A 22,140-nucleotide genomic window follows, 5' to 3' on the forward strand; every position below is an offset into this window, starting at 1 on the left:
CCTTTTCTACATAAAAGCCCTGTGTGAAACAATGGTGACGTCAAGGGGTGTGGCCTAATATGCAGATGAGTTCCTGCTGGGCTTTTTCAACCAAAAAAGCCCTGATCTCAGATAGCGTATGGTGGCTTCACTGGCTTAAATGTCTGAAACGGGAGGTGCCAAGAGCTGAAGTCAAAGTCGTGCTCTTTGACCTCCAAGCTTTCTCTCATTAATCACAGGGGATTGGTGAGGCAGGCTGGTGGGTATTCAGAGGTGAGAAAGAGACTGAACCATGTCTGCCTTGTTCTACTGCTGAGCAGCTTAACAGGGGACAAAGGGAAGAAAGCTCCACAGCTTTTAGCATTTTCTCTCCCCCTCACCCCCACCCTGGCATGTCAAAGGTGTGTTTGTGCTCTTTTCCCCCTCAGAATGGCTGCTTCAAAGATGGATGATGGGATGCCGAGTTATCCTTTCATTTTCTTTCTTGGCACCTCCTAAAAGATTTAAGGCAGTAGCTGCTTCTCCAATTTTTCTCGTCTCTCCCTTTCCCCTCTCTTATTTCCCTAGGGCCTGTGTATCATGTAATCCTTCTCTGCCATCTACTATAACCTGTAAAAACGAATTGCCACAAAAGACGTCCCCTGTTTATAAAACTCTGAGGGGAGAATATCTTTTCGGATTTGTAGGATTGCCTTCCCGGATTATCTTTGAATCTCTTGAAAGGTACTATGCAAAGGGCGTGTGTTACTATTAATACTTAGCTTTGTTACCAGTGCAGTGTGGACCTGGGTTAAAAAAAGAAGCCTCTATCCTCTCTAGCAAGGTAAAATGCTGTCCATTTCCTTTTTTATTAACTTGTTCTTTCCCTTCCGTGTTTCTTTCATGCGGTGACCACATAGCTGAAGAAGTGGAGAGGCTGGCTGCGATGCGCTCGGATTCGCTGGTTCCAGGAACCCACACCCCTCCAATTCGAAGGCGAAGTAAGTTTGCCACTTTAGGAAGACTCTTCAAGCCATGGAAATGGAGGAAGAAGAAGAGCGAGAAGTTCAAGCACACATCTGCAGGTAATTAGAGCAACTGCTGTTTTCGGTGGAGGATGCTTTACTTTAAAATCAGGATTTGCTGATACAAGTTAGCTGTGCCGCACACGACAACAATGAGGGCATGTCTACATGGTGGCCTGAATCCGATGTTCTGGGCACAGACTGCAGAGTTTTCCCATAGTCCTCTCTGTTCCTGCAGACCCTTCTGACTACCATAAGGTCATTGCCAGGGTTGTGGGCTGAGGTGAAGGAATGGCCACACAGGTCAAGGGGCTATTTGTTTATTTGCTGTATGTAAACACTGAGTTTCTCCTTAGCAGGCGTCCAAAGAAGCTTACATCATTCTCTCCTCCATTTTGTCCTCACAACAACCTTGTGAGGTAGTTAAGGCTTGAGAGTGGGTGACTGGCCCATGGTCACCTAACCAGCTTCCATGGCAGAGTAAGGATTCAAACCTGGGGTCTCCCACATCCTAGACTAAGGGGGGCCAAACTGTGACTCAGGAACCACATGTGGCTCTTTCACACACATTGTGTGGCTCTTGAAGCCCCCATTCCCCCATCGCTCAGCTTTGAGAAGGCATCTGTCTCTTTAAATCACTTCTGCAAGCCAAGTCATCTGGCAGCTTGGAGAATACATTTAGAGTTAAAGTTGCTTTCTTTCCACCATTCCCTCCCTCCTCTGTTTTCCTTCCTACCTACCTACGTCTGACATCCATGTCTTGTGGCTCTCAAACACCTCACGTTTATTCTATGTGGCCCTCATGTTAAGCAAGTCTGACCACCCCTGTCGTAGACTGACACTAGGGCTACCAGCATCTGCTCTGATAGGAGGCCTCCTGTAGGCAGCTCTCTTTGCCTGCTACTTCTCTGAGCAGAGGTGGAAGAAAAGTTTTTTTAAAAAAACCACAGTGACAGTGTCTGCCCCATTATTTCACTTCTGGGAAAACCTGGAAGTGAGATAGGGTAGCTCTAGGAATCATCAGAAACTCTGTGGTATTACGTAGAGCCCCCCTACATCACTTCTGGGTTTTCCTCAGAAGTGACATAGTGGCACAGACAATGTCATGGCCCCACCCCCAGCCCTCCTGTTGGTTGCCAGACACAGCATGGCAACCCTATCCGACAGCCTAACCACAACACCATGCTGGTCTAGAACTTGGAGAGCAAAATCACCTCTCCTTCCTTTTCTGCAAGTGCAGCTCCACTGAAAGGAAGGTCAGTTTCATCACTCCTCCTCACTCTAGCCCACTAACCTGGACAGGTCGATTGTCCCCAGGAATGGTCTAGCCCAGAGTTTTGCAACCTGTGGGACAGGACCAAAAATAGGTCGCAAAGTGGGTTACAGGCCGGCCCTCTCTAATGGCCACTCCTGACTTTTGCATAATTCCTTTCTCTCCTCATCTTCCTTGTCAATATTGCATATTCTCCCCTTTCACACCTCCCTTTTCAACAATGAGGAAAAATTGTCCAGCAGTTAGTAACTAGAGAAGAAGATGGAATGCCACTAGCTTGGGGGCAGCTGTGCCCTTTGTGTGATATTTGTGGATTTCTCGACAACAGGTTGAAATTAAATCAAGAGAGTTTTTGGCTAAACACTAGGAAGAACTTCCTTACGGTTAGAGCAGTTTCTCAGTGGAACAGGCTTCCTCGGAAGGTGGTGGGCTCGCCTCCTTTGGAGGTTTTCAAACAGAGGCCATCTGACAGCAATGCTTTTTGTGAACTTAGGAAGGGCAGGAAGGGTTTCATCAGTTCTTAGTTCTAGTGGAAAGGAAAGGAAAGGTCCCCTGTGCAAGCACCAGTCGTTTCCAACTCTGGGGTGACGTTGCTTTCACAACATTTTCATGGCAGACTTTTTATGAGGTGGTTTGCCATTGCCTTCCCCAGTCCTCTACGCTTTCCCCCCAGCAAGCTGGGTACTCATTTTATCGACCTCGGAAGGATGGAAGGCTGAGTCAACCTCGAGCCGGCTATCTGAAAACCCAGCTTTCGCAGGGGATCGAACTCAGGTCATGAGCAGAGCTTAGGACTGCAGTACTGCAGCTTCAACACTCTGCGCCACGGGGCTCTTCCTTTCTAGTGACCTTTTCTTAAATGCTCAAAAAATGCTGTTTGCGGTCAGGAAGCAATTTTTTCTCCAGGCCAGTTTGTCCAGGGATCCCAGAAAGGGGTTTTTTTTGCCATCTTCTGGGCATGGAACAGCAGTCACTGGGGGGTGTAGGGGAGGAGTAGTTATGAATTCCCTGAGGTCTCTTCCAATTCTATGATTCCGTGATCTGGTTTGCCATTGTAGGAAATGCAATGCTGGACTAGATGGACAACAAGGTCATCATTCACTATGGGTCAAAACACCTGGTCCTGGATGGGTCACCATACCAAGTAAATTTGTACCTTGGGTCACTATGCCCAATCGACTGGGAATCACCAGTCTAGCCCACCTCCTCTGTCTTACCAATACCCTTCAATCAAGGCTTGCACAACTGTCTCAGCCAATAACTTTTCAATCATTCTTGCCAGAACCTTTTCAGTTTGACAGAAACGGTGGGTAGCCTACAGGCCAAGGGAGAGAGACTGATGCTAGCACGATGGAGGTTGAAAAGGTCATAGCGAGAAAATATCCTCATTATTATCAGTGCCAACAGCTACATGGTTTTTAAAATACATCTGAAAGCTTGCAGAAAATACTATTGCCTGTATCTAAATTGTTATTGCTAATGGATAAAACAAATACAATTTTACTCACTGACGACTTTAAATTGTGACCCTTGGATTTCAGTGATACGCCGCTTCCGAGAATTCTTGCTTAGTCTCACTAGGAAGTAGAAAATGCATTCCAAGCAATTCCCAGGAAACGAAAAGCTTAGTTAGTTTACGTTGATAATTGGATCTTCTCCAGCAGCTTTCATTTTGCATGGGAGACTTCATTACCCTAAAGCATTTAATTGTTCCAACCCTGCCCTGGTATAGCCATATAGGATTATGACTGTGTGTGTTAACCGCCATCAAATCACTTCCAACTTAGGGCGACCCTATGAATTGATGTCCTTTGAAAGGTCCTATCATTAACAGCCTTGCTCAGGTCTTGAAGGCCATGGCTTCCTTCAGTGAATCAATCTATCTCATGTTGGATCGTCCTCTTTTCCTGCTGCCTACAACTTTTCCCAGCATTGTTGCCTTTTTCGCTGACTTTTGCCTTCTGGTAATGTTACCAGAGTACAGTAGGCTCAGTTCAGTCATTTTAGCTTCTAGGGAGAGTTCAGGCTTGATTGATCTAGAACGCACTTATTTATCTTTTTGGTGGTCCATGAGATCCATAAAATTCTACTCCAGTACCACATTTAAAGTGAATCAGTTTAATGATTATTATTGGTTATGATTGGTTCTAGTAAAATGAGAAATGGACTCCCTTCTCAAGTATTGAAGGGCTTTCCTATCAAAAATGAAACCCCAGGAAATAAGGAAAACCTTTTCTGTTCCAGAAGGCACTGGAAATTCCTGGCCAAACAGGGAATTTTCTCCTCCTCTTCCCTCTCAGAGAGCACCATGCAGCTATGAAAATGTTTCCAATAAATATTTCTAAAAACTAGATTACTAACAGTGTCATCCTAAACAGAGTTAACACCCTTCCAACTCTATGATTCTATGTGCACAAAGCTGGCGCTGCATCAGTTCAACTGGCTGCTTGTCTTAAGCCAGTATTCTGTCAGCATTAAATTGTTTGGAACTGGGCTTGTTTTCTTTCAATTTTTTGCCTTACGGCATTGTAAAATTCTACTTTGTTGTAGTTTTCTTTGGGGGGCGGTTTTGCTACATTGCTGAGAAGAGATATTGTCCAAGTGGCATGATTGCCTAACTACCCCCCCCCCCCCCCACACACACACACACCACATTGTCTCCCCTGCATGTTCTCTGTCCATCATACAATAACCTTCCTGCAAGATAGTTCTGGTGAGATTTATAGAGGTTTTCAGAGTTTTGCAGACACGTACAGAACAAAGGCACTACATGGCTTCCTTAGTGAACATGGAAGAAAAGATGGGATGTTGTTTCAAGCTCTGCATGATGACAGAGATTGGGAAGGAGTTGTTATCTGATATCTTAAATCTCGGTAAGGTTAGCGCTTTAATTTCCAAAGCAAATCACACGTAACCCCTAGGGAATGCTGTAATGAGAGCTAGCTCGCTTAATCTTTTGGTGTTCTGATAAACGTCTTTAGAAAAAATATAATTTCCATTTAGAAAAACATAATTTCCGTCCGTCTCCTGAGGAAAAGCGCTCAGTTTTGCCCACTTTGAAGAGGATTAGACATTAGCAAGGAGGAGAGATAAGACACAGCCGGCAGGTTCAGTGACAGGTTCAAGTGTACAAATGACAAAGCGTGTCCGTGACATCTTCCGCCCCAATAAATGTTTTGATCTGCAAGGTCCACAGCAGTAGATTGACTGCTGTCTTCCTGAACTGAATACGTGCAGCTGGTTTATACTGAGTTAGAGGTCAGTATTTTCTTCTCTGACAGAAGCCCCAGGGGTGTCAAACTCATTTGTTATGGGGGCTGGATCTGGCATAAATAAGACCTGGCTGGGCTGCGTTGGGCCGGGCCGTGTGTGTACCTATTTAAGATTAGGTAGCAGAAATATAAACTTTTTAAACGATACAGATAAACACAATTAAAGATTTAAAAAAAAAAAAAACCCTGAAAATAAAACATGCAACATTACCACTTGTTGGTCTTAAAGGTATTTCTCCCATGGGCTCCAGGGAACTGGGCAAAGGAAGCTCTGTCTCTTTCCCTCCCTCCCCAGGGGACCAGGAGGCGGAAGAGCCTCAACCAATGGAGAAAATAGAGGTTTTGCTCTGTAGCTTCTGTGCAGTTGAGCAAGCCTTGCAAAGCAAGCTGAGGTGCAGATGGAAGCAAGAGAGGGGGAAGCAGACAAGAGCCAGTTGCTCGGAGGACTGATAGGAGCCCTCCGGGGGCCTGATTTGGCCCCCGAGCTGCATGTTTGACACCCTTGCTCTAGGGTCTTTCGCATCACCTCTCCTCTGAGGTGGAGATTGAGCCAATACTTCCTTTTATCTCTTCTAAGCCTACTGCTCACTAATTTTGTTGAGTACCTAGGAGCTCTTGTATCGTAAGAAAGTGAGAAAAGGACTTCTTTCTCTGCCTTCTCTATCCCATGCATAATTTTGTAAACCTCTGTCATGCCACCCATAAAGTGTTGTTTCAACAAGCTAAAGAGCCCTAACCTTTTTTAACATTTCTTCATAGGGAAGATGTTCCATCCCCTTAATCATTTTAGTTGCCTTTTTCTTCACCTTTTCCAATGCTATATCTTTTTGAGGTGCAGCGACCAGACCTGTACACAGTTCTTCCAAATGAGGCCACAGCATCGGTTTATACGGGGGCATTGTGATACTGGCTGATTTGTTTTCAAATCCCATTCCTAATAATCCCCAGTATAGTATTTGCCTTTTTTATTGCAGTTGGACACTGAGTCGACAAGCTTGTATCCAGTCTTTTACTGTTCTTTTATACATAAGCACACACAATGATGTCTAAATGCATACTGCGCATTAAGCTTTTCCGTGATTGATCCCATTCTGGGATATTTGTAAGTAACAATTTGGAAAGATAAATTTTGTGGAATATATTAAATATGCCATTTTCTAAAGCAAATGAGAGACTTTGCACAAGTTGAACATCAAAGGAGGGTGTCACATAGCCGGGCCTAGCAGGGCCTTCTACTGACTGCCATCACTCTGGCAAGGATCTGTATGGAGGGCCCAGAGCACCCAACCACCCTTGTCTTCCTTATTAAGAAATATCACTTAACTGTGACCAAGGAGACGTGAGGACCCAAGGAGTATAACAATAACAGTTTACTTACAGTGCTCAAATAATAAGTGGGTAAACTGTTAAACGTATATACAGTAAAGGGTGGTGCTAATAAACAAAAAGCCCTGACGTGTTTATCTATACAGTTTCTACTCTAATAACCAACACTTACCCCCTTGGGAAAGGGAACTTTCCCCTACTGCAAGCTCTCTAGGCTACAGCCTACCTCCAGCTCAGTCTTCCAGGAAAAGAACACCTCATGCCTGGGCTTGGCCCTTTTATGTTCTCCTCCCAGGCCCTACCCCTCTCTGGGCCGGTGTTCCCTCCAAAAACCTTGCTACCCAAACAGAGGGACAGAAGGGATCCTGGGAAATGTAGGCTCTTTTGTAACTCCTAGGCAGGCTTCTCTGGGCCTACAGGCCTCACTAGGCTCAGGATCATGACGGGGGGATGTGCATTGTCTTAGAAAAAATTTATTTTGTGAGGTATACTTTTGACACTATGGCAGAATGGGCCTGCTCCAGCCTGCAGGCCTTATTTTACCCTGCCCTCAGTGTTTTTTCAACACCTGGAGAAGCTTTTCTCTCTCTCCAGTAATCCACCACCACCACCTGACTTTTGCAGGGATTACCCACTGGGAGGGTCAGGACTTCCAGCTCCGCATCCAAGTTCTGAGGGTCTGCCTCTATCTCTCCCACTGCCCAGTGCCTTGTCACCACCACTTGCCGACTGCCAGCCTTCCCCTGGCAGTCCTTTTAAAACTGTGTGTCCAAGACAGTGGAGGCCTCTGTGGTACGGAGAGCCATTGCCAGCATCAAAAGTCATAAAGAATTTATTTAAGAAATGTTCACAGGCATACTTTTAGCACAGCATAAGTTGAGCGAGGGATTTTTTTTTTTTTTTTGCCATAATAGTTTTTATTTTCTTTGTATCAATGTCAATGGCATTAATACACCCACTTCATCAACTTACTGTCACATAATATATACACGTTATTTACATAAGTAGAGTTGAATAAACTTCCTTGAGGAGAATGTCCGCGGCATCTATCTTAACTTAAATACAAACAGTGTTTAACTTTAAATCGTTACATTACAATTACACGACTTTTTATCTGCTTTATAGAATTCAGAACAAATTATAAATACAACAAATCATTTTTAGATAATTTTTAGATAATAATTATTTTTAAGTTTTTTCGGTTTTATCAGTGATAAAAATATTTTCTTTTTTCTCGTACCATTCATAAAACTTGCCCCAGTTTCTAACAGCGTCATCTTTAGATTCTCCTCTTAACATATTTGAAAGTACATCCATTTCGGCGGCATCCAAGACTTTTTCGATAACTTCACTCAGGTTCGGACCCCTCTCCTGACGCCAGTACTTAGCGTACACTATCCTTGCCGCAGTTATAATATAAATCACCATGTATTCTTCTGCTTGTGGAACTGTATTCTTAATAAATGATAATAGCATCACTTCTGGTTCAAAGACAAAATCTCTAGCTAATATTTCCTTTATCATACAGTGTATCTTTTTCCAGAAAGTTTTGGCCACTTTACAGTTCCACCACATATGATAAAATGAACCAATATCTACTTTGCACTTCCAACATACAGGTGACATTGCACGGTTAAATTTAGCTATCTGTACCGGGGTAAGATACCATCTGTGAAATAGTTTAAAAAAATTTTCCCTGTAATTAATTGGCTTTATCACTTTGTAATTCTTTTTCCAGAAATTGGACCATTGTTCTAAACTAATATTACGTTGTAAATTCTGCGCCCATTTCACCATAGAGTTTTTAACCACTTCGTCTTCTAATTTAATTTGCAACATATAATTATAAACTTTCTTAATTATTTTCTCCTCTTCCCTTAATAGCAATTTGTCAAAATCGAAGTTTACTTTTGTAAATCCTTTCGCCTTGTCTGAGTTATATTTGGTTATTACTTGATTTCTGGTCCACCAATCCATACTTATCCCTCTAGAGTCTAGATCTTCTTTTCCTCTTAAGTTATCTTTATCATCCAAAATATCCTGATATCTAATTATCTTTTTAAAGTTAACCAGTTGAGGCAGAATTGACGCCTCTTCAGGAGATATCCATCTTGGTGTCTTAACATAAATCAATCTTCTAATTTTTAACCAAACCTCATAAATGGTTTTGCGGATCAAATGATTTTTAAAATATTTCTGCCCTTTTTGCACATACCATAGATTAGCATGCCAACCTGATTGTAGATCTGAGCCTTCTAAGGCTAATATACGCGTATTCTCCAGCCGGATCCATTCTTTTAGCCAAAGTGTGACACACGCAACATAATATGTTTCCCAATCTGGGAGTCCCAATCCGCCCATATCTTTTTTGTCTTTTAAAGTTTTCCATTTTATCCGAGATCGGTTACCTTGCGAAATAAAGGCTCTTACTAGTTGGTCTATTTTAGTAAAGAAGGGTTTCCTTATCCCAAAACTAATCATTTGAAACAGGAACATGACTTTAGGAAGGACCATCATCTTAATTAACGCTATCCTTCCCATAAAAGACAGTTTCATATTCGCCCATTTTTTTAAAGAGGAGTCAATTTCCTTTAACAGAGGTACATAATTATTATCGTATAGATTGCTACACTTATTGGAGAAAGTTATCCCCAAATATTTTATTTTTGTTTCATTACTAAATCCGGTTAATCTTTCAAGCTCTCTCACCTCTTGTGGGGAGATATTTTTATTGAGCATCTTAGATTTTTGCTTATTTATTCTTAGACCCGCGACCTGACCATAGTCTTCTAATTCTTTTAAAATCTCCTCCACGGATTCTCTGTTATTCTGTGATATCAATACCAAATCATCGGCATACGCTAAAATCTTATACGACTCTTTCTTAATTTCTAATCCTTTGATTTTGCTATTAGCCCTGATTAGGTTATTTAAGATTTCCAGTAATAAAATAAAGAGCAGCGGAGAGAGTGGGCATCCTTGTCTTGTGCCTTTATGTATCTTTACCTCTTCTGTTAAGTCTCCATTAATAATAAATCTAGCAACTTGTTCTGTATACAGAGCTTGTATGTTCTTAATAAAAATCTCGCCAAAACTCATCTCCCTTAATGCTCTGATCATAAAATCCCAATTAACATTATCGAAAGCCTTCTCGGCATCAATAAACAAAAGAATCAATTGTTTTTCTCTATGTAAGTCGTAATATTCTAATATATTAGATATAATCCTGATGTTTGTTCGCATATATCTTTTCGGGAGGAATCCAGCCTGGTCAGAATGGATTATATTTGCCAGAATTTTTTTAAGTCTATTCGCTAAAATAGAGGTATAAATCTTGTAATCTATGTTTAATAGAGAAATCGGGCGGTAGTTCTTAATATCCTCTAGGTCTTTTGATGTTTTGGGAATAAGTGATACATTTGCCCTTTTCCAAGACTCCGGAATTAGCTGAGTTTCCCAAATCTCCTCAATCAGGTTTTTATATTGGATTATAATATCCTCTTTAAAGCATATGTAATATTCGGCTGGCAGCCCATCTGGTCCTGCTGCCTTGTTCTTTTTTAGTCTGGCCCATACTTCTTCAATTTCATCAATTGTAATTGGACTTGCTAGACTAATCCTTTGCTCTTCGGTTAAGTTCTGTATCATTTTTTTGTCTTTAAAATAAGCTTCTATCTTATCAGAATTTACCTCATCTTTACTATATAATTGAGAGTAAAAATCCCATATTATTTTTTTCTTTTCTTCTGTTGCTGCTTTCTGACTACCATCTTTATCTTTCAAGACCCTTATTATTTTCTTTTCTTTCTCTTTTCTTATCTTGTATGACAACCATTTACCTGGCTTATTTGCATTTTCAAAAAATTGAGATCTGGTATATTGAATCTTCTTTTTCATCTCATCTAAGAATATTAAATGTATCTTGTGTTGTACTAACTTCATTTCAGCTTTAATTTGTTGAGCCGAAGGTTTCTCTTTTAAGTAACTCTCTTTCTGCCTAAGCAATTCAGTTAAATTTGTTAAAATTTTATTCTCTTCTCGTTTTTTGAAATTATTAAAACTTATTGCTAACCCTCTCATATACGCTTTACTAGTCTCCCACAGTAATCTGTGGGAAGTCTCTCTCTGGGAATTAATCTGAAAGAATACCTTCATCTCCTCCTTAATAAATTTCACAAATTGTTTATCATCTAAAAGCCTCATATTAAACCTCCATCCTGGTCTTTTCTTAACATCTTTTATAGATATCATAATCGGATTATGGTCCGCTATTGTGCACGGTAATATTTCTGCATCTTCCAATATTTTAATTAGTCCAGCTGTCACCCAGAACATGTCGATGCGCGACCAGGAATTATGTCTCCCAGAAAAAAATGTAAAATCACTTTTGTTTGGATATATGACTCGCCAGGGATCTACCAGGGTAAACTCATCTACCATTCTGAAAAAAATATCCGGTAGTGTATTACTACCTAATTTTTTCCTTCCTTTTTTATGATTTATAGAATTTCTATCTTGAATGGGACAAGTAACCGCATTAAAATCTCCTAATAGACAAATCTCATCATAATTGTATACACTGATCTTTGCATATAAATCTCTATAAAATTGGGTCTGTTCAACATTAGGTGCATAAATATTAACTAACAAAAACTTTACTGTTTCCGTAATTATTTCTATACCTTGCATCCTTGCATCCTCTGTTTGAAAAATCAGTTTGGCTTGCAATCGCTCATTAACATAGGTCACCAACCCCCTTTTTTTTTTTCCAGTTGTGAGGTCACAAACATATTACCTAGCTTCTTATTAAACAAATATGCCTCATCCCGTTTTCTTAAATGAGTCTCCTGCAAGCATATAATGTCCAAATTTAATTTCTTTAATTGCTGAAAAACACGTTTCCTTTTTTGGGGCGAGTTCAGGCCATTTACATTCTGCGACAAAATCTTTAAACTATTCGCCATTTAGGAATCTAAACAATATCTTAATCTTCCTTAAAAAAAATTCTTCTTTTTCTTTTGAGCTCTTGTCTCTCTCTGCCCACGCTCTTGCGCTTGTTCAATTTCAGTTTCGGTCTTTTCTTCTTGTGAACGGTCATCTACAGCCTCAACTGGGTCTAATTGCCTTCCTGGGCTCCAATTTCCTTTAGAAATCCTTCTATCCACTTTCTTCTCCCACGTTCTAGCTTGATTAAGTATAAAATCCTCTGCCTTCTCTGGGGAGTCAATCTTGTATCTTACACCACCGTATGTAAACAGCACCCCCTCCGGAATCATCCATCTGTAAATTATCCCTCGATCTTGCAGCCTACCCACTAAATTAGTATAGTTTCTCCTCTTGTACCTTATTGTCCACGGGATCTCTCTCATAACTTTTATCTTTGTACCTTTAATTGTGAGAGATTGGTCTCTTAACTCACGCCACACACGTTCTTTCATACACCTACGTACAAACTTTATATGAACCTCTCTTGGTAGATCGTTCTTTTTCGCGTATTGGGTACCAACTCTATGTATAAAATCAATCTCTTTTATTATATCCTCCTTCTCTATTTTTATAACTTCAGTCAACGCCTCCGCTGTTATTTCCAAAAGATTCTCCAATTTTTCCTCTGGGATATTTAATAATCTAATAATATAGTCTGCTTGAACCATCTCTAGCTTAGCTAGTTTAGTCTCATGTTCTTCCTGTTTTATCTCTAATTCTTCTATTCTATCCTCTGTTTTATTAAACTTCTCTTCTATTGATTTTGTAATATTTTTTATCTCATTAATGTCTTCCTTGGTATCCCTGTAATTCACCTCTAAGGTCTCAAATTTGCCTGTTAGAACTTCTATCTGCTTGCTTAGTTCTGTTTGAACTTGTTTTAATGCCTCTAAAAAAGTCTGTTGAGTCTCTTTAATCTGTTGAATCTCTTTAAGAGAGTCTTGAGCTATGGAATCTGCCACCGTTTTGGGTTGACCCGGTGAACCTTTGAATTTAGCCTGTTGTGACATTTTATCTCAGCCAACCTCTGAACTCCCACTAGTAACCAATAACTAACTAGGAGTGGTGTGCAACTTAACAAATTACCAGTTAACTCACAAATATCTTACAGGTAATCAATAATTAACACACAAGCAAAGTGAGTCAGACAAAAGTCCACCTTTCTTCTTCTCTCCACCGCTTCCAGTTACACAGCCTTTTAATCTTCTTTGATCTCCTCTTAGGTAAAATCCAGTCAGAGTCCTTGCTACCGCTGATTTGCAGGGCGTCACCCTCCGCTTTCCTTCTCCACAGTTTATCCAGTCAGCCCTTTAATCCCATCCAGCGGGCACGATAGCAACCCACCAACAACACTGTCACTAAATGCTAGTCCGTCCGTGAAAAGAAAGTTTAAATAAGCCTCTTTGTTCTGTCCGTCTTACCGCTCCTGGGAGTTGTCGGTCCTACATTCTCACCTCCGAAGGGAGCGGGGACAAACGCAGCCGCCTTCCTTTTTTTTTTTTCCTTTTTCAAGTCCGAGGAACCGCAAACAAACAACAACTTCTCCACTATCTTGGTTTGGAAGTATGCAATTGAGCCTTTAGCTTTTCAAAGTGAAACAAATCGCCTTGCCGCGGCTTCTCCTCCTCTTTCCGGAGGTCGGAGCTAAGTCGCCATTAGGCGCGCTTGGCTTCAAGACAGGGAAGGGAGAAACGTCTTCGAGGTGAAACTCCTCCAGACGCCTCCCCTAGCCCCCTCAGTGTACTGGCCCCCCCAACAGGGGTCTGCACGGACTAAAACGTCCCTCTGTGAAGCCAAGTTCGGCTCGTCTCTTCGGAGCTCCTCCGAGACGCGACCGCCTCGCTCTGCCGAAGCCGGAAGCTCCTAGTTGAGCGAGGGATTTGAAAGAAATAGTAAAATGCAATTCCTCTGTCCCTGTCCCTATACATGCCCTTCTCCAACAATAATCAACTGCCAATACAAACTTTGGGAATTTTATTTATATAGTAAGATTTCTACTCGTTTTCTTATTTCTAACTTAGAACTATATCAGAAATCGTTTCAAGAGATGCGGCAACCCGTGGTGCGCTACTTAATGGACAATAACAATCTTCCTACTAATCCTTCATATGCGAAAATGATCCTTTACTTATTCCAACCTGTTAATGCAGAACCTGGTCAGTGAAATGTGATATTAGATTTAATATAGTTTTCTCTTCCTTCCCCCTACCTTCCTTTCCCCCTCCTTTTTCTTTTTTGCTTTGGTTAATGTCTAAAATAGGTAAAGGTAGTCCCCTGTGCAAGCACCGGTCGTTTTCAACTCTGGGGTGACGTCGCATCACGATGTTTTCATGGCAGACTTTTTATGGGGTGGTTTGCCATTGCCTTCCCCAGTCATCTACACTTTCCCCCCCAGCAAACTGGGTACTCATTTCACCGACTTCGGAAGGATGGAAGGCTGAGTCAACCTGGAACATACGCATTTATATACCTACATAAATATACATTTATGTACTCAGTGTATCCCTACTTGCAGGGCTCTTTTTCGAGCAGGAGCTTCTCTGCATATTAGGCCACTGCCCCTGATGTAGCCAATCCTCCTGGAGCTTGCAGTAGGCCCTGTCCTAAGAGCCCTCTTAAGCTCTTGGAGGATTGACTACACCAGGGGGGCATGGCCTAATATGCAGAGGAGCTCCTGCTAGAAAAAGAGCCCTGCCTACTTGTATATAAGTAATTCTTTTATGGTCATTGTTACTGGTATTTGGATTTATATATGTTTTAGTATTCAATTTTAAATGAATTTCTTTCATTTAATATAAAATATATATATATAGGACAGCCTCTTAGCTTTGGAAATTACAGATCTCTACAGATTACCATTACCTTGAAGCTTTCTTCAACTTTTTAAGCCAGCACATGGTCAGTGGCCACATTCTTCAAACCTCAGTTGAGAGATTAAAAGAGGTTGTGCTAACACTGCTCTTGAAGAAACCACATGATAAAATTGATCTATTCTAACACCACCGGGAATTGTTTCGTTACTGCTTTAATTATTTAACTTGATTTGCATGTGTCTTTTGAAACTGTTGTTCATCTCCCTGAGTCTTGTTTTCAGGGGAGGGCAGTCTGCAAACTGGATTTATAAATGAATAAATAAACTTTGTGAGCTAGCTTAGGATGAGAGTGTGTGGCTGCCCCAAGATCACCCAGCAAGCTTCCATGACAGATCAGGGATTTGAACCTGGATCTCCCAGATCCTAGAAGAAGACTGCAGATTTATACCCTGCCCTTCTCTCTGAATCAGAGACTCAGAGCAGCTTACAATCTCCTGTATCTTCTCCCCCCACAACAGACACCCTGTGAGGTGGGTGGGGCTGAGAGGGCTCTCCCAGCAGCTGCCCTTTCAAGACAACTCTTGGCTAACCCAAGGCCATTCCAGCGGGTGCAAGTGGAGGAGTGGGAAATCAAACCTGGTTCTCCCAGATAAGAGTCCACACACTTAACCACTACACCAAACTGGCTCTCAGATCCTACCCCAGATCCTGACCGCTACACCACACTGACTGTCATAGTCTGCTGCGAGTAGTTGACACTTCCCTGCAAATAAGGCTGGTGGTGGTTCAGCAAGCAGGTCATCCCACCTGCAAACGCCAGAACTGACTGGTACCGAAGGTGACACCTGTGCTTTTCGCAACACACATTCATACTTGAATGAGAAAAACAAACAACATCTGGAACAGCTGCCCTCAGTAGACTCTGGCTACTGCAGCATCAGCGCTTAAAGGATCTGTCAACTACCCATTCACTTTTACACAAGCGATGCTTGTCGTCGTCTATTTTTGTACATGAAATGGCAAATGCAGGCTTCCGATGAAAAAGGGATGTTTATGCTGCTCAGTGACTGAATCTTTTGTGCCCTCTTGAAAATCTGCTGCATCGCATATTTCCAGCCATTAAAAAGCGCACTTTCCCTTGCTGGTTTGAAAAGGCCTTTTAAAGAATGTACTAACCCCCATGCCATTGCTTTAATGGCGCATTTGTAAGGAGAAAAAGATCCTTAAAGGCGTCCGAGCTTACAGGAAAGGAATGCTTAATGAGCCTATTTGGATTTTATGCTAATCACAGTTCCAGATGCTGTAAAGATTATATGCAACAACCCCAAACTGTAATTCTGCAGTGCCGTTCTGTAATAATGTATTGCTGCAGAAAATAAGAGGTTGCAATTAATCTGTCAGGCGTAGAAGGCAGGTTTCAGAGCTTGGAAAGGTAGAATAACTATCTAGGAATTCTTGTTTTCGTTTCTCTTCTTTGTGACTGGTAGCTTGCATCATATGTCCAAAGGGGATTTAGTAACAAATTTAGTTATAATTAGATCCTACTTCTGAGCCTACTGGAAAACAATAAAATAGGATCTGTATCCAGTTTAGCTGTTGCGGTGACAAAACATACAGCAATAGTCAAAACAGAAAGGTCTTTTTGTAGGCTTAGATGGCCATCTGACAGCAATGCTGATTATGTAAATTACAAACATTAAGCAACCCAAAGGGTTATAGTGACCAAAATTACTGAGATATAATGCACTACAATTCCAAACTTTATAGGTAAAATATAGTTACACATATACCGTACATCTATATATGGAACAATCTCAATACAATTATAAATCCACTAGAATTTCACACATAGGCCCTGTTCACACAGCGTGTTGAGTCCGTGTTAAACTGACTCGGTTATGTTCTGAATATCTTTGTTCCGGATATTATCGATCAGACTGCCATACTGCAATTCGCATCACTTTGCGATGAAACCATCTTCTGCCATCCACCTGATGGCACCATGCAGTTCTCTTTTTTTTGTTTCCTCCACCATTAGGCGCATAAGAGCATTATGCGCATGTGCATAGGTAAAAACATTACGTGGTTATGCGCATATTGCTAAGTAGTAAAAAAAATTGGCATCCGTAAACCAAATGTCTGAGGCTCCTTTTGCTCTGGGACAGACTTCAGACAACCGGAAGTTGGTTAATATCGCAGCAGAACTATTCAGACAGAGAAAACTACAAGGTGAAACCGGACAACTCAAAAAACACCACAAAAGAGCAGGTAACAAAATAATTCACTTTGGACAACGATTGACTACCGGGAGGCAGATGTTGCTGTCTGATCAGCCACTTTTAATCCGGTAGGAAACAGCAGCAACAACTGATTAAACTGTGCGTCTGAACACGCCCTATAAAGTAGAGTTCCAATGTTACAGGAGGTCGACTTCATATCCTTCTTCGAAGCAGGATTTGAAGTCGACCTCCTGTAACATTGGAACTCTATAGTGTGAAATTCTAGTGGATTTATAATTGTATTGAGATTGTTCCATATATAGATCTATAGGTGTATTTTATCTATAAAATTTGGAATTGTAGTGCATTATATCTTAGTAATTTTGGTCACTATAACCCTTTGGGTTGTTTAATGTTTGCAATCTTGAGTGACTTCTCTCTAGTTTTTCAATTCTGTAAATTAGGCAGATCATGAGAAGGAGGGTGGGAATGGTTGCGTCAGTGCTTAGTTCTTGTGGCCCTTTCTTACACGCCCAGGGAAATGTCGTTTGCCACTTTGGGGTCAGTCAGCAATTTTTCTCCAGGCCAGTTTGACAAGGGATCCTGGAGGTTTTTGCCATCTTCTGAGCATGGAGCAGGGGTCACTGGGGATATATGGGGAGATGCATTTGTCAAGTTCCTGCATTGTGCAGGGGGTTGATGACCCTGGAGGTCCCTTTCAGTTCTATGATTCTGTAATGTATTCTTTGGTTGAGAACTGGGCCCCATGATTTAATTTTAGTTCCTCGATATGCATCTGAAATCTAGGAGGTAACTCTTCAAGCACCCTGAGCTGGATAGTGAGGCTGACCTGATCTCATCAGATCTCAGAAACTAAGCAAGGTTAGCCCTGGTTAGTGCTTGGGTGGGTGTCCAGGGTCTCTATGCAGAGGCAGACAATGGCAAACCACCTCTGAACATCTCTTGCCCTGAAAACCCCATGGGGGGTCACTATAAATTGGCTGCTGCTCAACAGCAAAAGACAAAACACTTCAGGTAGACCTCAAACAGGAGTCTTGCCACACCTTAAAGGCCAGGGCTTTTTTCTGTAGAAGGAATATTAGGCCACACACCCCTGATGTATCCAGTCTTCCAGAGCTTACAGGGCTCTTAGTACAGGGCCTGCTTTAAGCTCCAGGAGGATTGGCTACATCAGGGGGGGTGGGGTGGCCTAATATGCAAGGGAGTTATGGCTACAAAAAAAAAGTCCTGGGGACTAATAACATTAAATGGTGGTATAGGGTTTTATGGACAAGAGCCCACTTTATCAGCCATCGCAAGCATGAAGTGTTCTCTCTTCAGGTAACAGACTGATATGCACATCATGGGTACAAAGGGAAAGTGGGGTGGAGCCAACCGTTCTCTGTGAAACCTTCATATCTTCAGCCTGTGGAGCCTTCCAAGGGGCTTTTTCTCCAATGGAAGAGCCACTGGATTTGGAGGGAGACTCCTTAGATCGGAGGAAGGCTTCACATCTGAGCCGAAAGGAAAGGTGAAGGATAAATATTTTAATTAATAAATGAACTTTGCTCAGTGGAGTGGTAGGACCTCACCCCAATATTCTTTTTTTGACCAAGTTGTTTTATAATTGCTTCTTTTATACTTAAGTGTATGAGTTATTTGTTCATTTTAGGGCCTGATCTCGGGCACATCACTCACCTACCTCAGTGGTTAGACATAAGGATAAAATTGGAGGGGTGTGTGATCTCTAATCTGAACTCCTTAAAGGAAGAATGGAATAAAAATTGAATAAGCACTGAGAGCAAGTTTGGTGTAGTGGTTTAAGTGTGCAGACTCTTATCTGGGAGAACTGGGTTTGATTCCCCACTCCTTCACTTGCACCTGCTGGAATGACCTTAGGTCAGCCACAGCTCTCGTCGGAGTTGTCCTTGAAATAACAGCTGCTGGGAGAGCTCTCTCAGCCCCACCCACCTTACAGGGTGTCTGTTGTGGGGAAAGAAGTTAAAGGAGATTGTAAGTCACTCTGAGACTCTGATTCAGAGAGAAGGGCGGGGTATAAATCTGCAGTCTTCTTCAAAATTCATGAATCAGATCTTGTTTGGAAATGAGATTTTAAACCCCTCTCTTGACTCATAGTGAGAACATGGCTGGAGAACAGAAGTGTTCATTTTGAGGGGGCAGCGGTTGATGTCTTGTCATGGAGAAGAAATATATATCTCTCTCTCTCTCGGCTTGGCTTCGCGAACGAAGATTTAAGAAGGGTGCAATAGTCCACATTTGCTGCAGGCTCGCTGGTGGCTGACAAGACCAATGTGGGACAGGCAGGTCCGGCCACAGTGGCTGCAGGGAAAAGTCTGATTTAGGGTTGGTATTTTTCGACCGCAAGTAAGGATGCCCGTTGACCGCGGCTAGCCAACTGGGGTGGGGGAGACGAGCTTTGTTTAGGCCACCTTTTCTAGGCCCCTCTCCGTGTGGAGCAAGCAGTGCTGTCCCTAGATAAGGCTGCTTGGTCGTTCAGGGTGCTGCCGAAAGATGCTTTCGTCTCCGGGTTAGCATCAGGCGACCAATATCCTGAACCGCCTACATGCAGGATCGGGACTGCGGCTTCCAGTGGCACCTTCCACCTGCCGTTTCGCCCCTTGCCTATCGCTGCAGGACTTGATGCGTTGTGGGTTGTGTGTGTGGATATGCCCTTCAGGCCTGCGCAGAGGAATTTTTTAGGTGAAGCGCAGTGTGCGCGGTACTGGCTCCACCCTTTCACCTGGGGGTCATCTGCCATGGCCCAGTAAGCCGGGACGCCGGCAGTGAGTCCTCCAGGTGGTAGGTGTTACATTAGTCAACAGTCAAATACGTAGTTTATTGTATATAGCCATAGGCCATTACAAGTTGAGAAGGCACAAGGTACAATAACAAATAAAACCATAAAACTGGAATGTAAACATTTGTGATTAAAACAGATTAAAACTTAACAAACTGCAGTTTTAAGAAACCACCCCCTGCTGTATCCCCTCAGGCCCTAAATTCTTTGCTGCAAAGGCAAACAGAGAGATACATACACATCATTATCAGATAGCATGAATACAATCTTCTCAGCTACAGGATATGTGTTTATGGCAGATAGAATTCCTGCCAAAAGTTTTACCCTGGGATTAGTGCAAGACAGAGTAAGATATAATGAGGTCCTGTGGTGTAAGTGATCCACAGACACATTGGTCCATTGGTAGTTGAAGATAGCCACCGATCAGAACAGCCATTGGCATAGTATGAAAATGAAGTGATATAAGAGTCATCCTGAGAATGTGGTAAGAAAAATTTTGGGCAAACAAGGTTCTCTAGAATGGTCTAGTTTAAATAATTTATACCATGGTACTGCTGTAGATTTTAGAATTAAGGACTGATTGATCAGTGCATCAAATCTAAATATCCAGTCCTTAGGCTGGGAATTGTTCATTGAAGATCCTAAAGACAACAAAAAGGGGTTATTTTGTTACATTCATAAGAACATAAGAACATAAGAGAAGCCATGTTAGATCAGGCCAATGGCCCATCCAGTCCAACATTCTGTGTCACACAGCGGCCAAATATATATATATATATATATATATATATATATATATATATATATATATATATATATATACACACACATACACACTGTGGCTAATAGCCACTGATGGACCTCTGCTCCATATTTTTATCTAACCCCCTCTTGAAGGTGGCCATGCTTGTGGCCGCCACCACCTCCTGTGGCAGTGAATTCCACATGTTAATCACCCTTTGGGTGAAGAAGTACTTCCTTTTATCCGTTTTAACCTGTCTGCTCAGCAATTTCATCGAATGCCCATGAGTTCTCGTACTGTGAGAAAGGGAGAAAAGTACTTCTTTCTCTACTTTCTCCATCCCATGCATTATCTTATAAACCTCTATCATGTCACCCCTCAGTCGACGTTTCTCCAAGCTAAAGAGCCCTAAGCGTTTCAACCTTTCTTCATAGGGAAGGTGTTCCAGCCCTTTAATCATTCTAGTTGTAAGAAAGTAAGAAAAAGTAAGAAAAAGAGTAAGAAAGTAAGAAAAAGTAAGAAAAAGAGCAAGGACATCTTCTGGGCATGGACAGCAGGGGTCACTGGGGGTGTGAGGTGAGGTAATTGTGAGTTTCCTGCATTAGGCAGGGGGTTGAGCTAGATGACCCTGGAAGTCCCTTCTGTGATTCTGTGACCTGTATTAGCAAGAGATATCCAGATGCTACCTTGAGAGTGGCAGCCTCAGACCACATCCTGAATGATAGCTAGGGGAAAGAGTTGTGTCCTGAGATAATTTTGCAGGTCTCTGCTTTGATGCTTGTGATATGTCAGGAAATCCAGAACTGCGCTAAGTATAAATATTGTGGATTTCATTTGTAGCTTATTCATTGGAAATTAAGGAGCATTGATACTTATCTGAATATTCATCTTTTAAACAGCATTGCCCACAGTGAAATAACTGAAGCCGGCATTCCCTCAGGCAGGAGTGGAGCAGTGCGTTGATTGAACTGTACTGTTCTACTGACCTCCTGCCTGTCTGACCCATATTTGACTTGGCTCATTATTCTCTTAGCAATGTGAGCCTTGTCATGCAATAACTTTTCACTGCCAGGATGTTTATGATTCTGGTTGCCATCGATAAGTCAGGAGCACAAAACAGCTGCGTTGGAAGCCTCACTCAAGGGCGCCATAAATACCGACAGAGTGCTGTGGAGTCTTACTGAAAATTATAACCTTGTTCCACTTGATCCAAGTGATTTCTCTGTTTCATGGAGGGCCAGAAACAGCTCTGTAGTTGTACCTCAATAGTAGTATCTCCCTAGACAGGGAGAAGCTCAGTCTTGGATTATATATGTCTCAAAACACAGTGGTGTGGTAATAAGTGGTACAAATGGAATAGAGTGGTGGTGGTACAAATGTTGTAACAGGGCTTTTTTTCCTGTGGAGCAGAGTTCCAGAACCTCTTTGTGAAAACAAAATTCTCAAAAAGTGTTTAAACGTCCATGAGGGGCACTGATGTGTTTCATTTCCCCCTTGATAGTTCCGGCACCTCTTTTTCCAGGAAAAAAGGCCCTGGATACTTTAATAACAGCTATATATTATATTGGTATGTGGTTTTGTGAAAGGACACTTTGATGGGATACGTGGTAGAAGACTCCACATGGCAGGTGTCCCATCATTATAGGTTTTACCAAGGCTGCATTCATAATAAATAAGTCTGTTTAAAACATGTTTTGAGCAGCAAATT

The 22,140-nt window shown here is 41.9% G+C and overlaps 1 protein-coding gene across 8 annotated transcripts in view; it reads left to right on the forward strand.

Moving 5' to 3' along the window:
• The window catches only part of PHACTR1 (phosphatase and actin regulator 1), a 635,410-nt gene that overhangs the window by 476,325 nt on the left and 136,945 nt on the right, over positions 1-22,140 (forward strand). For all 8 annotated transcript variants that reach the window (XM_060244218.1, XM_060244224.1, XM_060244220.1 and 5 more), the window contains one exon: positions 879-1,043. In XM_060244218.1, the coding sequence (XP_060100201.1) occupies positions 879-1,043 (165 nt within the window). The remainder of the gene's footprint in view (positions 1-878; positions 1,044-22,140) is intronic.

This window comes from Heteronotia binoei, chromosome 7, assembly GCF_032191835.1.
Source record: "Heteronotia binoei isolate CCM8104 ecotype False Entrance Well chromosome 7, APGP_CSIRO_Hbin_v1, whole genome shotgun sequence".
NCBI classification, from domain to species: Eukaryota; Metazoa; Chordata; class Lepidosauria; order Squamata; family Gekkonidae; genus Heteronotia; species Heteronotia binoei.